Source organism: Erpetoichthys calabaricus, chromosome 5 (genome assembly GCF_900747795.2).
Source record: "Erpetoichthys calabaricus chromosome 5, fErpCal1.3, whole genome shotgun sequence".
Classification (NCBI taxonomy): domain Eukaryota; kingdom Metazoa; phylum Chordata; class Cladistia; order Polypteriformes; family Polypteridae; genus Erpetoichthys; species Erpetoichthys calabaricus.
The window spans coordinates 113,062,749-113,087,552 of NC_041398.2; the positions used below are offsets into that span (position 1 = coordinate 113,062,749).

The 24,804-nt window shown below is 37.4% G+C and overlaps 2 protein-coding genes across 3 annotated transcripts in view; both read right to left on the reverse strand.

Moving 5' to 3' along the window:
* Window positions 1–8,886, reverse strand: part of rhoh (ras homolog family member H) — a 40,160-nt gene extending 31,274 nt beyond the window's left edge. For both annotated transcript variants that reach the window (XM_051928070.1, XM_028801959.2), the window contains exon 1: window positions 8,638–8,886. The gene's annotated coding sequence lies outside the window, so the exon portion shown is untranslated. The remainder of the gene's footprint in view (window positions 1–8,637) is intronic.
* A 1,709-nt stretch (window positions 8,887–10,595) lies between these two features.
* n4bp2 (NEDD4 binding protein 2) overlaps window positions 10,596–24,804 on the reverse strand; it is a 103,762-nt gene continuing 89,553 nt past the window's right edge. The window contains exons 15-16 of the mRNA XM_028801960.2: window positions 16,179–16,302; window positions 10,596–11,997 (exon numbers count right to left, since the gene is read on the reverse strand). Of these exons, the coding sequence (XP_028657793.1) occupies window positions 11,952–11,997; window positions 16,179–16,302 (170 nt within the window). The 3' untranslated portion in view covers window positions 10,596–11,951. The remainder of the gene's footprint in view (window positions 11,998–16,178; window positions 16,303–24,804) is intronic.

Sequence of the window (24,804 nt, forward strand, 5' to 3'; positions counted from 1 at the left end):
TGCCATACCTGGGAAAGAAGCCTTTGGGAGGAAAGGTTTGTTAGTTTGCCTATGGGTCCAGACTCCATAAGAGAGGGACCATTCTTTGGACTATTTTCTTTTTTCTCTGTCCGTGGCTGCACTCTGTAAAGAAACAAGTTGATTATCAGGGTCCTGGTTATTTCTCTGTTGGAATAAAGAGATTTGTGTGTTATTATATGCAGCCTGTTTAGCAAAGTGATCAGCTAATTCGTTTCCTTTGCTGACAGGATCTTGTTTTCCAATGTGAGCTTGACATTTAACGATTGCTAACTTTGATGGTTTAGTTATAGCTTCTAAGAGGGATTCAATAAGTTTTTGATGTTGGATCGGTTTGCCAGCGCTGGTCTTAAATCCTCTACTAAAATAGAACGAACGGTGTGAGGTACCTTTACTGTTAGGGGGCTCATGAGCACTTTGTTTGTCTGTATGTGGTTGCGTTAAAACTGCATTCATTAATCCCCCCTTTTTCGTCCACGAACACAGTGAATGGACGAGAATATGGTCAGTGAGAGTAATGCATTTTTATTTTATTTTATTTTTTTTTATTTTTTTTTTTTTTAAATCACATAGAGCCTTGTCAGCCTGCTATATCACTGCATGCAGCCAGATCGCAGTGTTAGCTAGATTTTGTAAAGGCTGTGCTCCTCCTGAAAAACTTACAATCAAACAACTTCTCAGGCCGCAAGCTGGTACTACTTTTAAATAAGGAATTCATCCTACCATGGTGCCATACATGCTAGCCTCCAGATCATGGAAAAGTCTGAGGCGGAACCGGGTCAGCGACAACAAGGAAACACTAATTTCCGTGGCGACCCAAATGCCAACTGTAAACAAAAATAATCCATCTCTGGAAACACACAGCACAACTCCACAACAAGAAAACATTCCCACCAAAAGCTATGCAGCCACAGAGAAATATGCTGACTTAACCTGTTGTTTTGTGACCGGTCTTGGAAGGTTTTGAATGATGGTTAAACGGCCGTTAGAGAGAGCTCTTGTATCGCAAGAAATGTCATGACCTAAATATTTAACGATAGCTTGAAGTAACTGCAGTTTTTTTTTTTTTTTTTTTTCTTCAACACTTTTTTATGGCCATTTTCACCTAAAAAGAATAGCAATTTTCTGAGTATCATGTGCACTTGTTGTTTATTTATTTTTCTTTTCTTTTTTCTTATCTATATACTGTATCAATTTATTATCTTTTTCTGGCCAAAACCATAAACACAAGGGGCTTCAGTATATCCCTGAGGCATGACGGTCCAGGTCCATCGGCGGTTTTGAAAGGTAAAAGCAAACCAGAATTGAGAATCAGGGTGCACGGGAATGGAAAAGAAAGCGTTAGCAAGGTCAAGAACAGAGAAGTACCGGTCGGACGGGGGCATCGTGGAAACAATAGTGGAAGGATTAGGAACAATAGGTGTTCTAGGAAAAAAACCGCAGAGTTAACTTGTCATAGGACCCGTCAGCCTTTTTTTTACAGGAAAAAATGGGGGAGTTGACTGGAAAGTATGTAATTGGAATAATCGCTCCTCGCCTCACGAGATCAGAATGTAAGGCGGCGATGCCAGCCTCTGCCTCTGGAGACAGAGGATCCTGGACATGGTACGGGCGGAAGGAAGATTTTGAGAAAATCACCAGTGGCTCAGTGTGCTATCCTTCCATAATCAATTTTTCCCTTGGGACCACAGTGCTAAGGAAACATGGGGAACCGAATCTCCTAAACAGAAAACGCTTTGTGAATATGTGAGGTGCACTGAAGCAACTGCTTTTAGTAGACAACAAAAATACATGGAATGTGCAAAGTTTCAGGGCATGTGCTGGAGGAAAGAAAAGATTCTAACCAAGGTGTGTCCACTTCAGTAGGGAAAATACTGGGCAGTATAAGGCAGGGTGTCCGGGACTTGTAAGTGTGGAAAATAGGCATGAGGGGAAAGAATGAAGGGCTTTCAAGAGGAAGGTGTGCGGGGAGATGTTCAGGGTCCAGGCTGTAAAAGAGGGCTTGGGGTGTGAAGTGTGGCACAGGAGCTTAGGAATGGAGCAGCAAAAATCCTTGTTCAGTTAAAGAAAATTGAGACTGACAATTTAAGTCATAAGATCCCATCCCAGCAGTTTCACAGGACACAAATGATTTAACAGAAAGCAACGAGTCAATAATGAAACTGTTAATGCTGAGCTGTAATTGCACAGGAACCTCCTTCAGCGCATGGCTCCTGTGTCCATTTCAAAGGCAGTTTCTTTGCCATTAAAGTCAATAAAAGATCAATTTCAGCATGACGAGTAAGCAAAGGAAACTGGAAAAAGTGGCTGGGGTCCCTGATATTTCTTAGGACCAAGGAATGTCATTAGGCTCAGGGAGAGGGGGTGACGGAGGCGCTTGTGTGGGCAGTTGCGTCTGAAATGTCCAAGTTCACCTTAGCCGTAACAGGCATATGACGCTGGCGTCTGCTCCGAAGGGTTAGGCATCTGAGCAAAAGGATTATTAGGGTTTGATAAATGGAACCCGCGTCCTCTTCTGTGCCCTCGCCCTCGACCTCCAAATAATTTTCCACGTCCTCTCCCCCTAGCCAGGTCAGTTCTTCCAGTATAGTAATTTATTTGTGCAGCCAAAAGTTTGGTCTGTGTCTCTGACTCTTTTAATTTAGTCTGACTGTCAGCATGCTCTGCATGACGCTTGTCTTCCTCGAACGTTGCGGTCTTCCAGCCTTTTTTCAGGACGTGCAGACTTTGCTTTGAATGTCACTTCTCAGTCTCGAGATGAAAGGAGGCACTGCAGCATGAGTTCTATCGTTTGTATTGTCTAGCCCAAAGTGATTAGCCATCAGATCTTGCAATCGGTGAGCCGGCTGAAATTAGTGACCAGTTTGTGCCCTTTTTATATTTTTTTTCTGCCAGGGCTCCTTTCAAAGGCTCTCACTGGGCGAGGAAAGGACCTTCATTCCAACGCCAAGGGACACCGTTATGATCACCGTGATTTACAGTTGCCCATGTGGTGCTCAGCTGTCGACGGAGCACCTGTGTCCACTCTGCAGCATTTGTTTTATACATGTTATCCAGCTGCTGTAACAGCTCCACAAATTGCAGTCCACGGACTGCTCATGCACTGGGAGACAGATGACTCTTGTAATTTCTGCCATTACAATCCAGTAGCACCTTGTGAATGATCTGAATTATCTTCCTCAGAGTCAATATGTGAGGACGGGTCATAATGATATTGTTCATCGTAAAAACCTGCTCCAGACGGTTCGTCTGTTAACAGGGGTGCAGTTGGAGGAGAGGGTGCAGGAGGTGGAAGCGGGGGAGTTTTGGTAAGGAGGGGGTGGACAGATTACGGGGTATAGGGGGTCTTTCTTTTCGGTCTGCTTTCTTTTACTTTCAGGCTTGGGCGCTGTCTCTATCTTCACTTTCTGCAACGCTAGCAATAATTCTTCCTTGTCTTTTTTGTGTTTTGACTTCAGCAGCCAGCAGGTTGTTACGCCTCTGCTTATTCCACTTCTTACATGCCTTTTTAAATCCAACCCAGTCTGCTTCTCTATTAACTGTTTAGGGGACCCGCTTTCAATCCCGACGGTGTACTAGGAGCCTGGTGATTCTCAGAAAATAATCCTTCTAACATTAAGTTTTGAGGACCCTGGGGGACCTGTTTGACTGGCGTGCCATTATAATTTCCCATAGTAAGCGGCAGGCCTTCAACAGAGAGCAACTCAATCCCCGATTATTTCTCGTCCCACTTGTCGTCCTCGGAATCAACCAGTCGACAAGTGGAAATCAACCTCCCCTCTTCCAAATTTCACACGTACTCTAACTGCCCCTTTCACCCCTATTCCTCTTAATATAGGAACGTGCCACTCGGTCCTTTCTACTCGAATTCTTAAGGGATGACTTACTAGCATTCACACTGTGCCGTCACTCTCTATGAATCCCTAAAACCCTTCTAGGTCTATACGGTATGATTCTCTATTCTTTCAGCATGCTTTTATTTTTTATTCTCTTTTATTATTATTTTCTTTTTTCTTTTCCCCGTATACTTCTATTTCTTCCAGCACACCAGTCAAACCAACGGGAATCCCCCGAATCTACTCACCACGACTCCTTCTGCCTGCCTGGAAAAATCCCATCCAGTTGCTTTTCGTTTCGGTCAGGAGGAGGTCAGCGACTCCCCACGCAGGAAAACGCCCGAGGTTGGCCAGTCCTAACTTTTACCGGAGCTGGTCCTCGATCCGCGGAAATCGGTCCACTTGGACGAACCCGCCCAGGGAGTCGTCTGCCCGTCTCCTGCCCCACGTTGGGCGCCAAAAACTGTGGACGAAAAAGGCACACTGGAAAGCAGACAGATAATATTTTCTCAATTCACTTTATTTATTCATTCGGAGTCGCATTAAGTAGAGATTCAAAAGAGTATAACTTATTGCCGCAAAGCTCAATTGAACCCTGATCAAAAGCCAGGAGGGGTTTTTTATACTTCAGCATCTCATGATTAATAAGACAGAAAGAACATCCTTATCAAAACAGTAAAGTTAAACAATATGTCTGTTGAGCTAAGCATTATCTGTGTTTTGGAAGCTAAGCACAGGAGAGACGCCTTTGCATAAACTACATGTATTTTCTGCAGCCTTGTGACCTTGTCCCTGAAACATTCACTCTGAGAAAGGGAAAAACAAGAAACAGCTTACATTTTATTCATGTGGACACTATTTCTCCTGAACCCTGGAATAACATATTTTTGTTAGTTCATAAGCCAAAGCGTCTCTCACTGGCAAGTTACAAAATAGTTATTATAAAGATTCTAATTTACTAAACACACAAAATACATGGTGCTGAGGAGAACATTCTTCTTCTACAATATGATTAAGTAAAATACATATCTGTGCTGAACGGCTGTAAACAGGTTTCAAAGTTGGGCCAGTCACAAAAAAAATATGAACCCTTAGTGGTCTTATTTTGCCCTGAAAGCTTTTTAATACCAAGGAAAAGGGACTTTTTATAAAAAGAAACCAAAAGGGTTATAGTTATAGTCCAGTACTGTACTCACCATTTACTAATTTCATTGTATTCTGTACACTGTATTCTGGCAATATTACTACTAGAAGTAATGGAAAAAACAAAATAACATTTCTTATAAACCAGATATAAATTTAGAGGAAAGCTGATACCCCACAAGTACCTCCAATGTTATTTTCAAGAACTGATTGTGTCACATTCTGCTCTGAATGATAAGATTGGTATTTTTCTTTGGATGGGAAAGAAAATCCCTTGATGTCATTCCAGTGCCACAATGAAGCCAAAACAAGTCTGCCAGGAAATTAAAAATCCTGAATTAACAGGGTTGTAGAGAGGAGAAAAGACAAACATGCTGTAGATCTCAGGGAGGTTGGGTACACTTTGTTGTCTGTTTCACAGATTCTCGTGCTGGGAGTATTTTACTGATGGGGTGCACCAAAAATAATTTGCAATGGTGACTAAAGGCCAAATGAAAGGGAAAACGAAGGGTTTCATTTATAATGTCCTTTTCTGAATACTCCATTGAGGAACATGTTCAAATTTGATTATTCAAGTTTCATCAAAATGCAAAGGTTGTAATAAATAGAAATACTAATACAACTTAATGCCCCAACTGACAAGTATGGCGAAACAAGTATCCAACTTACACAGAATTCCACATTTACTTACTCTGCATTGTTCTGTGATACAGTATGTCTTCAATGAGGGGGCCTACACTATTTCATGATAGTCTGGTTTGTTTGAACATTTTAGCTTTATCACAGCATGTATTCTCAAGTTATTCAATAAGCTAAGCCAGTCTCTTCTGCTTTTTATTATCATTGCTGCAGTTTTGTAGCTAGCTGCTATAGCACAAACCTATATACTGTATGTCATAACTTATGTTTTAATTAGGTTGACAAGAATCTCCTAAATCATATTATATAGACTTGACTAAACATGCATTTGAATTTCTTGAAATCATTCATACATGTGATTACATTTTTACAATTTTTTTTAATATTTTGCAATTCTTTGCTACATTTTTTAATGCTAATATTAGAATGCACATTCATTTCTTTATCCCACTTTATTATATTTGACCACATGACAGCTGCAAAGGACACCCATGGGGCCACTTGGATCATTTACATTACGCTATTATTGCACTGACACATGACTAACACTGTTCAAATGCAACAAGCTTCAAAATCTGAGGGCACCCAACTAGTCAGGTCTTGTCTGTTTTAAGCAGAACTGATGTGATTGGTGTTTAAATAAATTGCATTGATGTACTCATTGTAACACAGCACTGTGTGTGCAAAAAGATGCACAGTGCCATGTCTGCACCACTTACTGCACTGAGAAATTAGTCAGATCATTTAATATTACTGTGGTGCAGAAATTAGTACTGCTATAAGACTATCGATCCAGCATTCAAAACATATGCCTGGATGCTGTAATTTGTGGAATTTCCTTGTTCAAGTGCACTTTTCCCTCTCACAACCAAAGATATGTGTGTTAATTGACAGCTTTAAAATGTCTATGTGAATGAGTGCAGATGCGTGCATGAGTGTGCTCTGTAATGGAGTGGTGCCAAGGCTGAGTTTCTTTGTTGTGCAAACTGTTGCTGGGATAGGCAACCTTGAACTGGTTAGGCAGGTCTAAAAATGAATTGATGGATGGCTATGTTAAACGAACCTTATTAAAACATTTCACAATATATGGTAGATTCAGAAACCATTTACACACTTATTATCTACGAGGATGCACTCCCTCGGGGACATTTTTTTAAACTGCAGCCCTAATGAAAACTACAGATCCTTTCGTCAGTAAAAACCACACCAATGAGTACAGTGGAAAGTAAAATAAGGAACAGAAGTAAAGGTCCACTGAACCAACTTTTAATGTCAGTTTTTACCCCCAATAACAAGTGAAAGGAAGCCCATAGTAGGGTTGCCCCCATTTTTGTCTACATTCCAACTACATTTTTTTCAGGCACAGTAGTCTGACAATCTGCCGTCCATGCAAGAGCTTTAAAGTACACAATGAATGTGTGCCTGCCCTTTTATAATCTCAGGCAGGACTTTGTTCACAGATCCACCACTGAAACATTGACATCTTTAACAAGTAGTATCAAGCTGTTCAGGTTAACATTTGCCACACTCTCCTTGTCATGTCTGAAGTAGACAAGTGAGCTCCCTCAATCTTAACCCTCTAAAAATTCTAGAAACTTCTGCTCTCCTGGTTAAAGGACTCCACATTTACTGATTCATGGATTCTAGTGGCAAAAATTTGTAATGCCTACCCTATATAAATGTATACTTACACTAAACTATAAATACATATACACATACATGGTACTGTACATTTTTAAGAGGAAACAAAAAAATCAGATTATTTGCAAGTAATACTGAGTACTCAATTTCACTGACAACATTCAAAATGTATAACTACATCAGATCTCAACATTCTCCCACCAGTGTAAAAAAACAAAAAAATGGCTACTTGGTTTGTAAGCTTATCTCTCTCATACCATATGTAAACTGTATCTATGAAGTAGAGCAAAACTGCCATGTCAACAACTCTCTACTCTCAGCACTGTCCCGAGTTTGAGTATCTGCTTTAGACATACAATGAATTCAAATGTTTGTGTATTAGGTTGTAGTGATGTTAAACATTATTCCCTATATTTTTATACCACACTTTTCTTTAGTTGAAATAATTAATAGCTCAAACAAAACACACAAACATCATGGCAATTACACCACTACCATACAATATTTTCATGAGAGTCCAAATACAAATGCATTTGTGTGTATACATTTAAATAAATCTGGTAAATAAATGTAACAAATGTGATAATACATTTGTTATTTACTGTTTTAGTAAACTGAAATGTCTATGGTTTAAAACAGCAGGTCACCTAGCAGCCTCTTCCATGTCCTATTGTGGATGCTAGTGTCTTCATTTTTTACATGGAGACTCTGTTCTAATTTTATCCATATAAATCATACCAGGTGCTATCAATGGAATGTGGGAGCAAAACACAAATTGGAAATGCTTAGTAATAACCCATCACAATTTTTAGAAAACAATATGAACAGCAGCAGCTCAAATAAGAGTACCTTATACTAAAGTAATAAATCCTCAAATCTGATTTGGATGATGTGATCCATTTTGCTATCTGAGTAGCTTAAACTAGAACAACAAATGCTGGGCAGACATTCTGTTATCTTAGCAAGCCACACAGTAGTATATAAATCGCCTATTTATTTATTATTAATGACATGTTGCTTTGATACCTAGTTTTGATGTTATAACCCTGCTGGATGTTGGGTAGGTAGGTTACACTGTAGCTTGTGTCAAAAAGGAAGACTGAACTGCAAATGGGTGTCTTAAATGTGTTTTTAGTCTGAATGCGAGTCACATAATAAGCATAAAGTGACACTGGGTGGCACAGAATCTTTTAGAATTCATTGACATGACACATTTGTGAGCAGTAGCATTAGTCGTATTGTCACAGTAACAAAGTCCAACTAATATGCAAAGTGTCACCACTCTTCAGCACTACACAAATAAGAATGTATTAAAATTTAGAAATAAATTTTATTTAATAGAAAACACAAACCAGCTTACCTGATTTATCCTTTACTTCTGTTTCAAAAGGACCTTATGAAAATCATTCCTTATATGTTCTTGAAAGGCCATTTCCTCAGACACAATTTGCCTCACAGAGACATGAAGTATCTGAGTAGTCTAGATGTTCATGTTAAGTATTACCAATTATATTCAGCCCCAAGCGACACTGCTATGGCCGTAGGATAAATACTCTCTTTTTTTTTCAGAAGCCAGCTTCTGTGGTTGGTTCATATTCAGTCCTTCTATGATAACTATGCTGTGCTTAAATAAAAAAAATGAGAGCAGTTATTGTCCATGGGAACTTTTGCACATTCCCATGAATGTAACTATAATTTGGTATGCGTGTGGGTGTGTAGGGTTGGTAGAGTATCTTGTGCCCAATACTTCCAGTATAGGCTCCCCATCTCTCCTAACATAAAATTTAATACAGTTGGTTCAACACATGGATAAAACGGATGGATGGATAATTATAAGCTTTAGAAAGTGTTTGGGGGCATAAACACTACATTATAATTAGAAGAATGGCACCATGATCTATGGACACATGCATACTGTGTGAGTGACCATCAAGATGCAACATATTTATTAAATTTAGTAAATTAAAAGAATAACAAAATTACAAAAATATTAGTTGTTAAAATGTGTTTGCTGAGAAACAAAATAACATGACTAAATGTTATACAGGATGATTAATTTTAACAATTAATCTGAACATCACAAGACTAAACTTACCTTGGGAAGTAATAAATAAGGTTACAAAAAACCCTGCTTACCACTGTCAACACTATAGTATCCTTTCATAGTGGTTAGTAGCACTGCCTCACAAAACAGCCCTGGAACAGGCATAACAGCATAAATGCCATCCATCCATCTATCAGAGACAGCAAATTGCCAATAATATAGTACCCAAAAATCACCCAGCCAGTAATGATCCTCAAACTGGAAACAGACCATTTATATAAGGGACTAAAAAGAAGCTGACTTGTGCAGAGTGCCAGATTGTTGCTATCCAACAAATTGTTTTTTGGTGTACTTTGAATGGCTGGGATATGGCAAATTATAAACAGACCAAATGCCTCTATTTAAAAAAAAAACACACTCACAAGAAAGAGCAAATACAGCAGACAAAGAGAACACAAATACTAATCATTGGAAACTTTTAAAAAAAAATTGCCTTGGTTGAGCTCCTGCTCCTACTGATTCCTGCTGGTTAGAGCACACAACAACATTATGGACAATACGGTATGAATCCATGCTGAGAAGTGATGACAAATTCAGGCTGATGGTGTAATAGCATTAGGATTGTTTTCGGATTACTTGATTCGAGTAGCACAGCATTTGAACATCACATCATGTCTGAATGTCTTTAACTATCATGTGTTCCCTTGATGGCAACTCTGTTCTCATCTTAAAACGGATTTTTTTAAAATCAGAATAATGGTTGATGCTCAAGGAACTTGCTGGTGAATTCATCTTAATGCAGTAGCCCCCACAGTTACCAGATCCTGATGCAGCTAAGCATCAATGGGATGTGATGGAATTTGATACTCACAGTATATTTGAACCACTAGTTGGTAATCAAGAGCTATGGCCAACATCTTTGGCTATACCTTTGAAATGTTGCTGTGTGCAAGCAGTAGGGTGTTTTGTGGGTCAAATTCATGAAGGAAAATCTAATGAAGTGGCCACATACTGTAAATCTGATCATTGGTGCTTTAGAAGGTAAAGATACCCCAACACCAAAAAGTCCTGCAATACATTTCAGCACTAATTTGTAGCAACAGTTCACTTTTAAACCCAATACAATCATTCCAGGCAAAATATTTAAAATATTTAACTTTAAAAAATGTAAATTTAAATTATCATTAAGTTTACATTAAAAGTTACATTAAAATGTACCAGCTGTGAAATGCTTGAAACAAAAATGAATGCATGATTTAAAAAAAAATGAATCACACATTTAGAAACTTTATTCATTTCTTGAAACAATTTTTTATGTAAACACCTCATACACTTTTATTAAATATAATTACAACAAAGAGAGTACCTGGTGGTGATTCCCCTTATTAAATAGTGTAGTACTATAGAAAAAAAAAATAAAACCTGGTCCAAAATTAGGAAAAAGAAAAAAAATAAATAAATAAAAATCAGTACATTACAAATGTACAATGTTAGTTAAACTTCTATTTCAAGAATAGTGATGATAACAGAAGCAGAATTATTTCTGGGATTTAGACAGGTGCATACCTTTTTACCAATAAAAATATATATATATTATATATTTTATATAATATATATAACATATTTTACTTAACTTAAAAAGTTAATAAAATAGACATTGCATAAAAAAGAAGTTAAAGTAAGTAGTACTCACTGTTGCAATTTTAAAAGTGAATTGATTGAAATAATGAAATGATTTTAAAAATATGCATGTTTAAAATCATGCACTTGAAAACTCATCTCAGGCTTCGGAAGATAATATGGTGCAGTTTAGGCAAGAAAATGTTTATAGAAAATAACTGAGTTATGTCAAAAGTTTAACTTATTATTTATTCAAAGTGTTCTTTAATACTAAACACCACCATTTTCTCATTTTGTGTGTAGGTTTCTGAAAATATAAGCGTGTGCATGTGACTAACAGCACAAAAGAAATGTGTGTAGTGTCCTACAAGAAAATGAGAGGAATTTTCAAGTGCATATTGTCAAACTATTTACAGCAGTATATCAAATAAGGAAAATGAATAACAGTAGAGAATACTTGTGTCATTTTTAACAGTTTCACAAAAAATATGAAAAGCAATTGTCTAAAGTTACAAATCATGACTAGGTTTAATAGGTAAGTTAAGCAATATTTAACACGCTAAGAATATTTTTTCTTAAAATTTTTATAAGAAATTATATAGAGGAAACATACACTTTTAATTACTTAAAAAAGCTATGTGTTTAAAAACCCTGAGTCATATTTATAACAATATCAACAAAATCATTTTAAGTAACTACTTGTTTGATTAAGTAATTATTAAGTTTATTTAAATAAAAACCAGCTTAAAGACGTTAAAAAAGTGAATGGAAGTAGGTAAATGGAAGATATTAAAAGGCATTTTAATTCTTTAAAAATAAAAAAAAAATGTTTCAAATAAACTGAAATTCATTTTTAAAAATGCATTATAAAAGAGAAACTAACATTGTACAAATAGTGCACAGTAAAGTTAAAAAAAACAAAACAAAAAAAAAAAGTCCGTTTAAATTCTTGGATGTATGTAGCTTTTACTAAGAAAACTGCTTTCTCGTATCCTGTTTCACAATAGTACTTATCTCAGCATTATGTTCAAAACCCCAGGCTTCGGCTCAGAAAACCTATTAGTGGAAGAAAAAAAAATTATATATATATTAAATATATAGATACATAGACAGACAGATAAAAAGACTGCTCTTCATAAAGTCTACTGGTAATCAATGCAGTTGTGAATGAGTGTGATCAAGAAGAATTTAATTCTTATCAATTATGTCCTTCATATAACACAGTGTTTTTCTGTGATCCTTTCTGAACTGACTTAAGTAAACACAATTGCCAATTAATTCGATTAAGGAATGACTTTTGTTGCTTAAACATCCTAAGGTTTAGACAAAATAAACTTCTTAAAGTAAATGATATACAGTAAGTGTTTGTGCTATGCATTTTAAAATAGAATGGGACAATGTGGAGTCAGTACATTCTCATCATGTCCATGTTGGGTTTTCACCAGATACTCTAGATTTCCCCCTACATCTACCTAAGGCATGTTTGTTGGGTTGATTGTTAGATTTAAATTGCTTTAGAATGAGTCAGAATGTAAAATGTGTGCACAAATATATACTGTAATGGAGTGGTCGCCCCATAACCCCCAAGTGGATTCAGCGGGTTTAATGAGTTAATGAATGGAGTAACTAAACTGGATGTTCTAAAAAGAAGGATAGTATATTATGCTAGTAAACTTTTCTACATGAAAATTGGGTGGTGGTTTTGAAATGCATGATCTGTACAAACCTTGAGATTCATTCTGTAATATAACAGCATAAAATTCAGCAATTTAAAAATATGTATGGTTTTGTAACTTTTAAAAATTGTGTTTATTTTTAATATTAGTAATAATGAAGCATTTGAAACACTTTATACAGTCCAACAGTTCAAAGACAATATATATTGCTAAATGGAAAACAAACAATACTGCCTTAATTTTGAAAATAATAAAATATCACATCAAAGTGTAATTATTAGTTACTAATGTTTGTATTAAAAACAAAAATCAACACAAAGCAACCTGATCAAAGAGAGATAAGATCAAAATACATTACACAGAAATCATTTCCAAAACCCTGGACCTTGCCAAAAGTGACAGGAAAAAGCAAAATCTTGCATCATTCAGCAATTCCCAGTATTTTTATCAGTGTCCACCCTTCAGCAAATTTCCTTACCACTACCACCTGAGTCCACATCTCTCATAACATATTGAATAAACAAGCTTCTATATTCTTATTACTGACATCTGTTCAAGTAATCCAAACTTTTTCATTTTTAAAAAAAAATTAAGAATAAGGTTACTGAGCAAGGTAACACTGCTGCCAGACATCAAACTTTGAATTAGCAACACTGACAAAGATCACTATTAGAATAGAAGTTTATTTATTAATTATGTTTTCTTTACTATTCTTAAATTCAGATTATCTGAGAAAATTATATATGGTGAAAAAATAAGAGCTTCAGAGGTGGTCAGTTATTTAACTGGCAGAGTTAAAACAATAACTTAAGTATTAAGTTATAGATTTTAAGAACAGGCTTTTTGACAAGGCAATGCCACCAAAACATGACAACTCTGCATAATGATGGTCCTTTCCCATAGTCAGTTAGAGACACTGACATTAGAATAGTGCTGTTGCCGAACAACAATCTTAGTTAGGCAGACCTGAAAGTGCAGTAAAATAATATTCTAATGAAGTATTTATACAGGAAGATGTAGTGTAAAACACTTCACCTCCCACCTCTGGTTTATCCATCCATCCATTTTCCAACCCGCTGAATCCGAACACAGGGTCACGGGGGTCTGCTGGAGCCAATCCCAGCCAACACAGGGCACAAGGCAGGAACCAATCCCGGGCAGGGTGCCAACCCACCGCAGGACACACACAAACACACCCACACACCAAGCACACACTAGGGCCAATTTAGAATCGCCAATCAACAAAATGTTCTGTAAACCTTCTTAGTAGGCCATCTTTTAGATGGTATGCTTACAATTTGATGTGAGGAAGATAAATTGTGATGTGTCCATCACAATAATTTTAAAATTGATGGGTTCAGGAAACCAAACACAAGTATAACATATCAAAACATCTAAAACCCAGCTATCTACCTATTTACCAAACCCTTTTATCCTGATTATGGGCACATAAATCAAAGACAGCAATTTAAAGAGTAAAACAAAAATAAAACCTCCAAAAAGAAAGGCATAATTAACATTCATCATAATGAAATAAATTCAATTCCATATTAAAATTGAATCTGGTCAATTTTATGAACTGTCATACATACCACCATTATATATTTCTATGAATTCCTAATCAGAATTAAATATTAACCTAGGCAGATCAATACATAATAAGTACTGTATATTTGTTTCACATAAAAGGTTATGGAGTTTGCATTATACAGTGCATCCGGAAAGTATTCACAGCACATCACTTTTTCCACATTTTGTTATGTTACAGCCTTATTCCAAAATGGATTAAATTCATTTTTTTCCTCAGAATTCTGCACACAACACCCCATAATGACAACGTGAAAAAAGTTTACTTGAGGTTTTTGCAAGTTTATTAAAAATAAAAAAACTGAGAAATCACATGTACATTAGTATTCACAGCCTTTGCTCAATACTTTGTCGATGCATCTTTGGCAGCAATTACAGCCACATGTCTTTTTGAATATGATGCCACAAGCTTGGCACACCTATTCTTGGCCAGTTTTGCCCATTCCTCTTTGCAGCACCTCTCAAGCTCCATCAGGTTGGATGGGAAGCGTCGGTGCACAGCCATTTTAAGATCTCTCCAGAGTTGTTCAATCAGATTCAAGTCTGGGCTCTGGCTGGGCCTCTCAAGGACATTCACAAGAGTTGTCCTGAAGCCACTCCTTTGATATCTTGGCTGTGTGCTTTGGGTCGTTGTCCTGCTGAAAGATGAACCGTCGCCCCAGTCTGAGGTCAAGAGCGCTCTGGAGCAGGTTTTCATCCAGGATGTCTCTGTACATTGCTGCAGTCATCTTTCCCTTTATCCTGACTAGTCTCCCAGTTCCTGCCGCTGAAAAACATCCCCACAGCATGATGCTGCCACCACCATGCTTCACTGTAAGGATGGTGCCAGGTTTCCTCCAAACGTGACGCCTGGCATTCACACCAAAGACTTCAATCTTTGTCTCATCAGACCAGAGAATTTTCTTTCTCATGGTCTGAGAGTCCTTCAGGTGCCTTTTGGCAAACTCCAGGCGGGCTGCCATGTGCCTTTTACTAAGGAGTGGCTTCAATCTGGCCACTCTACCATACAGGCCTGATTGATGGATTGCTGCAGAGATGGTTGTCCTTCTGCAAGGTTCTCCTCTCTCCACAGAGGACCTCTGAGCTCCGACAGAGTGACCATCGGGTTCTTGGTCACCTCCCTGACTAAGGCCCTTCTTCCCCGATTGCTCAGTTTAGATGGCCGGCCAGATCTAGGAAGAGTCTTGGTGGTTTTGAACTTCTTCCACTTATGGATGATGGAGGCCACTGTGCTCATTGGGACCTTCAAAGCAGCAGAAATTTTTCTGTAACCTTCCCCAGATTTGTGCCTCGAGACAAACCTGTCTCGGAGGTCTACAGACAATTCCTTTGACTTCATGCTTGGTTTGTGCTCTGACATGAACGGTCAACTGTGGGACCTTCTATAGACAGGTGTGTGCCTTTCCAAATCATGTCCAGTCAACTGAATTTACCACAGGTGGACTCCAATTAAGCTGCAGAAATATCTCAAGGATGATCAGGGGAAACAGGATGCACCTGAGCTCAATTTCGAGCTTCATGGCAAAGGCTGTGAATACTTATGTACATGTGCTTTCTCAATTTTTTTATTTTAAATAAATTTGCAAAAATCTCAAGTAAACTTTTTTTACGTTGTCATTATGGGGTGTTGTGTGTAGAATTCTGAGGAAAAAAATGAATTTAATCCATTTTGGAATAAGGCTGTAACATAACAAAATGTGGAAAAAGTGATGCGCTGTGAATACTTTCCGGATGCACTGTATGCACCATATTTATAGAATAATTATATCATTCATTATTTAAAACCCTTCACTAATTAATAACCACTGAAACTAGGCAGAGTGAAACTAGGCAGAGAAGAACAGAAAAAAATGAATCTAAATTAATTGCTTCAAGTGTACAGTACATGTTCAAATTATGTGTCTACTACTCCCTGAAAACCCTGCAGAGAGCACTGTAGGCTCAGGCTTCTGTTAGGCAGATCAGTAAGCTCACCTGAAGCTGTGGTTTGTGAGGTAGTCTATGACGGCTGGCCTGATGCGAGCTACTCCTCCTTGGCTGTGGTTTCCTCTTCCCGTAATCACAGAGAGGTGTGGTTTACCACCACATTGCTGGTACTCTAGTGTAACAGAAATGACAACAGTTAAAACCAGCATTCATTGTGCAAGTCTTGGTTTATGCCTATCTTGTTGAAGATCCACATTTCCTGACAATGCTCACTTTTTATACAGACCACCTGTTACCACACTTCACACAGTAGGCAAGTATCAGATATTTCTCTTATCACTAGTTCTCCTGAAGGTCAAGTTTAAGGACAAATGTTACAAATCAGGCTGCAGCAGATCATCCTAATTAAAGGTCTGGTTTATCAATATGAACAGTAGCGGCCTTGTTAAAGTCCATAAAAGACAGAATTAGTTATTTATTAATATTTTTCGGCAGTTCGGATGAACCATCAAAATCAGCATTGAATACATTTGTTCTTAAATGTCCTGTTCTAGTTGTTTCAGCCAGAGAGTGAAACACCTCACAGCACAAAAACTCCTCCAGTTTAGACAAGACATAATGAGCAACATGGTGTACACTTGATTTCATTAAAAGCAAACCATGATGACATAAGTGGATTATAATGTGAACTTTAGATAACACTCACCCACATCAGGCAGATTTGTAATCATAAATTTACTTTCCTTCACTGTAAATGCTCTGTATTTATTTATGTCTCATACAGGAGACTTTTATATAAGTTTTTATTTTTAACAAATTATTTATGAGCGTTTTGCTCATCATTTGTTGCATTGTGGCTTACCAAAGTTTATTTGCTTTATCATTTATATTTTTTTTAAATCACATATACCTCTGCAAAATGTGTCTTTTTAACCTTTTTTTATTTTATTATATTTGCTTTGCATGCAAACCTCAGCTACTCAAACAAAAGTTGTAACCAGAACGTAACTCAAACAAAAAAAAAAGCAATAAAACATCTTACATGGTGGTATTATGGTTGGTATTTATTGAACTGTGAGTGGAAGAAATGTGAATCATTTTTTATAAAGCACTGGGAAAACTATCAGATGGCGCAAAAATCAATATACAGAAAGACAGACAGCCATAACACTGATGCCAAAACTTAACCAGACCAAACCCAAGTTCAAAATCCCAAATGAATTCTTCCCAGTGAAGTTTGTTAGTAATATTTTGAAGAGTTTTTCCCTTTATTGGATGTATAGTTAGGATGTTAGGTTATATGCACTGCCATGTTTGATATGAGCACAGCAATATCATCACAGGTCACAAACTGTCAACACAACATGACCAGCAAAGAGAGACACTGCTATAAACAATATGGCAGCATCCACTCAAAGCAACATGGTAGCATATATATGAATGTTTGATAAAAGAAGGTCGAGTATCTGTATTGCATATTTGTTGAGCCTTGTTCTACACAGGCAAATTTTATAGCCAAGGTAAAACAAGAGTGTGCTCTTGTTGACCCTTGCATTGAGCCTCTTTCAAGTTCTTTCTTTAAATCTTTTTTTTTTTTTTTTAAACTTTTTTGTTAAATAAGTTTCTTAATATATGAAGTAATTAGACAATCTAGACAAGAGAAGGCCATTCAGCACAACAAAACTCGCCAGTCCAATCCATTTAATTCTTCAAAAATAACAAATTCAAGTTTTGAAGGTCCCTAAAGTTCTACTGTCTATGACACTACTTGATAGCTCATTCCATGTGCCTGTGGTTCCCTGTGTGAAGAAAAACTTTCTAATTTGTGTGAAATGTGTCCTTAAGTCTTCAGCTGTGTTGCTGTGTTCTTGATTAAGTCATTTTCGATCCACTGTACTTAATAATTTTAAACACTTAATAATTAATTAATAATAATTTTAAACACTTCAATCACCTCTCCTCTTAATCTTCTTTTGCTTAAACTTAAAAACTGAAAAAATATATAATTTTGGAAGGATTTTCATTTTAACAATATCCATCCCACAAGTTTACAAGACAATAAGCATTCTACAAGCTGTATGAAAATGGTCATATTGGATGCTGCTGTAATGATCTTTACAGGTTTCTTGGAGACAGAAAGTAGCTGCATAATTCTAATTCGTTTTATGTAGCACTTTTTTTGCATCTAGTGAGCTACTACAAAGCTACTTTATGTGGTTGAAACATGCAAGATATAAGGAATAAAATATGGGGATGAATTTTTGTTGCAGTTGATGGAAGAAAATTAATATGCCTTCTCTCAATCTTGTCCTTCAGGGACTGTTTATATGATGGATATGTTAATAGGGCTTGTACTTGGTTTTCATCATCAATGATGTCTTGATTTTCATGTATTTTAGATATACAGCTGCCATGGACTCAAAAGGTTTATCATTAATATATATCAGTCCTGTTATGCTGAAAAATTGCAGAATAGTCAACTGAATAACAGAAAGATCCTTTCATTGACTTAGCAAGACAGCAAAAGTGACAGCACATGGCCAAGTGTAACTAACTGGTTTTAGTGCATGATAGAAACCATCCTTTGAACCAATTTAATTTTATTCTGCAGCAATGCATGTGTGGTAAATTTTATTAAAGTAAAGATTACATCTAGAATATAATTTATGAAACCTTCTATTATCATTTGTGACCATTCGATAGCCATTCTGTCAATGTGAGGTATACACGGACTGATGTGTCATACAGATCCTCTGCCACATTCTGCCCTCTTCAAATTAAACTGTAGATCTATTATCTGTAATTTTATTTTTGATTACTCAAACATACTGTATACTGCAGTTACATCAAATTTTTGAATTCTCAAAATTATATTTTATATCTCAAATATAATTTTCACTTGTCTGAATGTAATTATGATTTGTCAAAATAAGGCAGTGCATCTTACCATTACTTTCCACAGAAAACAGTTAATAACTGACCAAAAATTCAAAATAAAGCTAACTACTGTATGCAACAGAAATAACTACATTAGAATGACCCTTCAGGAAGATTGCACTTTAAAAACTGCAAGAGGATGGGGGTTATTACATTACCTAAACCAGAGTGAAATGGATATTTAGAGGCTTCTGTGTTTTGAACAAAGCAGAAACACTTGGCTGAAGCCTGGTAATGTAGCGCCTTTTTGTTCTAAAGTCCAGGTATTAGCTTTCTGAATGGTGTATGCTTTTAAGTTGTGAAAATTCTTCTTTATTGAAGCATGACTCGTGATTAAATTAAATTAAAGATAACTCGGAATGGAGCCAATTGACAGGAAACAAACTGACTTATATATCCCCATGGGGCTTTTTTACATAAACTGTTTAAAAAATACATAAATAGATAAATCTATCTATTTCTCTCTGTATAAACTTTTGACTTTGGCAGTTACAGTCACAATGAGTCATTATGCAGACGTACAGTGCATCCGGAAAGTATTCACAGCGCATCACTTTTTCCACATTTTGTTATGTTACAGCCTTATTCCAAAATGGATTAAATTCATTTTTTTTCCTCAGAATTCTACACACAACACCCCATAATGACAACATGAAAAAAGTTTACTTGAGGTTTTTGCAAATTTATTAAAAATAAAAAAATTGAGAAAGCACATGTACATAAGTATTCACAGCCTTTGCCGTGAAGCTCGAAATTGAGCTCAGGTGCATCCTGTTTCCCCTGATCATCCTTGAGATGTTTCTGCAGCTTAATTGGAGCCCACCTGTGGTAAATTCAGTTGACTGGACATGATTTGGAAAGGCACACACCTGTCTATATAAGGTCCCACAGTTGACAGTTCATGTCAGAGCACAAACCAAGCATAAAGTCAAAAGAATTGTCTGTAGACCTCCGAGACAGGATTGTCTCGAGGCACATATCTGGGGAAGGTTACAGAAAAATTTCTGCTGCTTTGCACAGTGGCTTCCATCATCCATAAGTGGAAGAAGTTCAAAACCACCAGGACTCTTCCTAGAGCTGGCCGGCCATCTAAACTGAGCGATCGGGGGAGAAGGGCCTTAGTCAGGGAGGTGACCAAGAACCCGATGGTCACTCTGTCAGAGCTCCAGAGGTCCTCTGTGGAGAGAGGAGAACCTTCCAGAAGGACAACCATCTCTGCAGTAATCCACCAATCAGGCCTGTATGGTAGAGTGGCCAGACAGAAGCCACTCCTTAGTAAAAGGCACATGGCAGCCCACCTGGAGTTTGCCAAAAGGCACCTGAAGGACTCTCAGACCATGAGAAAGAAAATTCTCTGGTCTGATGAGACAAAGATTGAACTCTTTGGTGTGAATGCCAGGCGTCACGTTTGGAGGAAACCTGGCACCATCCCAGAGCGCTCTTGACCTCAGACTGGGGCGACGGTTCATCTTTCAGCAGGACAACGACCCTAAGCACACAGCCAAGATATCAAAGAAGTGGCTTCAGGACAACTCTGTGAATGTCCTCAAGTGGCCCAGCCAGAGCCCAGACTTGAATCCGATTGAACATCTCTGGAGAGATCTTAAACTGGCTGTGCACTGACGCTTCCCATCCAACCTGATGGAGCTTGAGAGGTGCTGCAAAGAGGAATGGGCGAAACTGGCCAAGGATAGGTGTGCCAAGCTTGTGGCATCATATTCAACAAGACTTGAGGCTGTAATTGCTGCCAAAGGTGCATTGACAAAGTATTGAGCAAAGGCTGTGAATACTTATGTACATGTGCTTTCTCAGTTTTTTTATTTTTAATAAATTTGCAAAAACCTCAAGTAAACTTTTTTCACGTTGTCATTATGGGGTGTTGTGTACAGAATTCTGAGGAAAAAAATGAATTTAATCCATTTTGGAATAAGGTTGTAACATAACAAAAGGTGGAAAAAATGATGCGCTGTGAATACTTTCTGGATGCACTGTATTGCTGTTAGTATAAACGTGTGTTTCTTTATGCTGTTCTGCTTAAGGATTTGTTGGCTGAAAGTATTCAGTGTTAAGTGTATCAGAGAGAGGATGTGCAGCATTGTTCATAATGGTGCTCAGTTTTGTTTTCATTCTCTCACTTTGCTACTAACTCCAGGGGTTCCAGAGTGTATTACTTAACTGCGCCTGCTCTTTTAATTAGCTTGTTGATTTGGTGGGCCACTGTTGAAGTGATGTTACCAGCCCAGCACACCACAGTGTAGAAAATCACACTGGCCATCACAGAGTTATAGAACATGTGAAGTTTGTAAAGTATGTCTCTACTCACATTAAATGAATGCTGTCTACTAAGAAAAAAGCTTACTCTGCCCATACTTATGTATCTCCCCTGTGTTCTAAGATCAGCCAATCCTGTCACTGATGTGGACCCCCAAGTACACCACTTCTACATCCAATCCATGAATAGTGATCGGACATATAATAGAGGATCTTTGGTGCAGTTAAAGTCAAAAACTAGTTCCTGAGTATGACTGATTTAAAGATGAAGACAATTCTGCTTGCACCACAAAATAAAGTTCTCCACCTTACTCAGATAATCTGTCTCATCCCCTTTATCAATACACCTCATAAGTGTAGAATCATCTGAGAATTTCTGCAAATGACACGACCTGGGGTTGTGTTTATAGGCTGAGGTGTACAGAGTGAAGAGAAAAGGTGAAAGGACAGTTCCTTGTGATGCTCCAGTGTTACTCACATCCACATCAGAGAGACAGTCTAAAGCAAATAAACTGTGATCTGCCCAATAGATAGTCCATTATCCAGGACTCACTCCCTTAATATGGAAGGCTGAATGGTATTGAAGATACTGGAGAAATGAAAAAAACAATCTACACAGTGTTGCTAGTTTTGTCCAGGTGAGAATAAGCCCTGTGGAGCAGGTAAATAATTATATCCTCAAACTCAATTTTTGTCCAAAGGGCTGATGTGAACAATACTGGATACAGCCTAGAACACTTACTGGTTGATTTTTATTGTTACAAAAATCAGTGCAGTAATGGGTGTCAACCAAACTAAAATGCTGTTCCCACTGGCAATAGATTATTTATGAGTTCTTAAAAACTAGCTTTTTAATATATTTGTGGATAATGTCATACACAGTACAGCAACAAATAACACTATTTTTTCATGGTAACCTTTGCAGGTGCAAGCTGTGAAATACTATATAAAATTCACACCAAAGTCTCACTGCCTGCTAATTCTCTGCTCAAGAAGTAAAAATTTTGGGAGCTCCAAGCATCTCAGTGTTTTAGATCTCAACAGCAGCAATTTCCTCAAATGAGGCCATTTCTTATCTGTAAGTGAGGACGTCACTTAATTTATAGGTGTAAACAAGAATGGATGTATGTAAACAGGAATGCTTTGAAATAAGGTTGAAAGGTTCATTTAACTACATTAAACCTTTCTACCAGTAAGAGATGTATGTGGGTCCAGATAAGCGGTCTTGTTTAAGGCCTACCACAACATTTTGTGCTTGTGAATCCTAAACTCATGAAGTTGCTTTACATGGTAACAAGTATTCAGATTTACAGGGATAGGCACTATTATTCATATGAAAGAATACTCTCTGTAAGTCATATTCAAGAGAAGAGTGTTGGCTAGAATTAAGTTTTTCATCTGTGTACTGGGAGGCCTACTATTGCTAAACCCTGCCAATGACTTCATCAGATGGGGAATATTCTTCCTCTTCAAGCCTTTTTCATTGGGCCTAACAGAAAGAATGTGCTCTACATACTCAAATTTTACTGTGAAAGAAATTGCACTGAGGCTACAGTGCATAAATAGTTATAATAGATTTAAAAAACTCCACAAACCTAAACTGGATTGTTCCCTGCATTTTCACTTTGGGGCAAACTTAATATGGATCTTCCATTTTTAATCATTAACTATGGCACAATAACAGACAATAACACCAAACTACAGTATACACATGGTACAAGTATGTGCTATGCCTTTGTACCAGTGAATTTTACATTGCGTCATACAACTAAATCTCCTAAAAGTGTGAAGGTCACATGCTTTACATTGGTTTGAATAAACCAATATATAAAAAAAATGAAAAAGACTTTGCCATTAATCAAATAATTTTAAATGTTCTTCATACAAAAGGTCTAATTAAAATAGTTTTAAATCTTAAGTACTCAATTCTTTCCAACATACAGCAGCTCAAAATTTGAAACATAATTTAAAAACAAAAGTTTAACTTTAACAATGTCCACTTCTCTTTAAAACTATCACTTAATATATAAATATATATATTATGGCAAGCAGCTGGGAGTGGTACCCAGCCGGGACGCCCGGAAGGACCGGAAGAGGGACTACGCCTCCTCCGGACCACGAGAGGGCAGCCGCCCTGGATGGTATGGGGACCACGGGAACAGAGCTTGGAAGCTCAACCCTATAGGGGCCCTTGGTCACCACCAAGGGGCACCTGGATGCCTAAAGTGCTGGGGGAACGAAGACCAGGGATACCCAGAGTGCTTCCGGGTGCGCAGCCGGTACTTCCGTCACACCAGTAAGGGCCGCTGGAAGCTCATTGGGAGGCACCTGGAGCACGTCCAGGTGGAGATAAAAGGGGCCGATGGCTGGAGTCAGGAGTGGAGAAAGATGAAGTCTTGGAGAAGAGGAGTGGAACTGAGGTGGTCATGAGAGGAAAAAGGCATTGTTGAGGGCCTGGACTTTGGGGTGATTGGTGCTGCGGCACTGGATTGTGTGTGTTCACTGTGCTGTACATATTGTAAATAAGCGTGTGTTGGGTGATAAAACGATGTCTGTCTGTCTGTGTCTGGGCTGTATACTACAATATATATATTTTTACTGCAGATAAAGAGTTGCTTCTAATAACATGTTTAGGTTCCACTACACAAAACTAAGAACAGATCATGGCTAACAAAAGAAACTATTATACACTATATTTATACATAAAATTGAGAAATGAAGATTTTTTTTTTCTTATAAACATATAAACTTTGTCAAATTTCAAAAAGAGTATCACTATTACTGCTTTCAACATGCTAAACATAAATTCCTTATTTTGAAAGCGACCAATTTCTTCATTTCAGAAACTGCATCAAAGTGATATTAGACAAACTGATAAGGGCTTACGTAGCAAAACATTTCCGTTTTTAATATAAATCTTGAAACTGAAAGTACAGTGTATTTCTGCATTTAAAGCAAAGGACAGGGCCACGTGTGTCATGGGATTCTCACAATTTCTATGCCAATCACAATTTCCATAAAGAGATAAGAATGAGTTTACTGAAAAATGTAATGCACACTGGTGTGTAGGAGGCACAACAGTAAAAACCACCAGCCACCTTAAATGTTACTGATTGCTGTCTGTGTTATCCTTTGAAGAGTCAAAGCATAAATTTTAATGCAAGTTTTTGTAAATATACTGCTATGAACTGCAGAAAAACTGAAACCAATAAATATTAAGGTAAGTAATTTAATAAATATATAAAATGGCTCACTGTTATTAAATTCCTCCAGGTCCTTCTCCTTAGACTGAATATTACCAAAATGCCAGATCTACTTACTGCAGCAGTTCTACATAACATATATCATCATGCGTGACAAATGAGAAAGCATGGTACTGTGCAAATCCAGAAAACAACTTGCTTACAGGTTATATACAATATCTCATTCAGGTCTGAAAACTAATTCAAAAAGAAGTCACAACCAG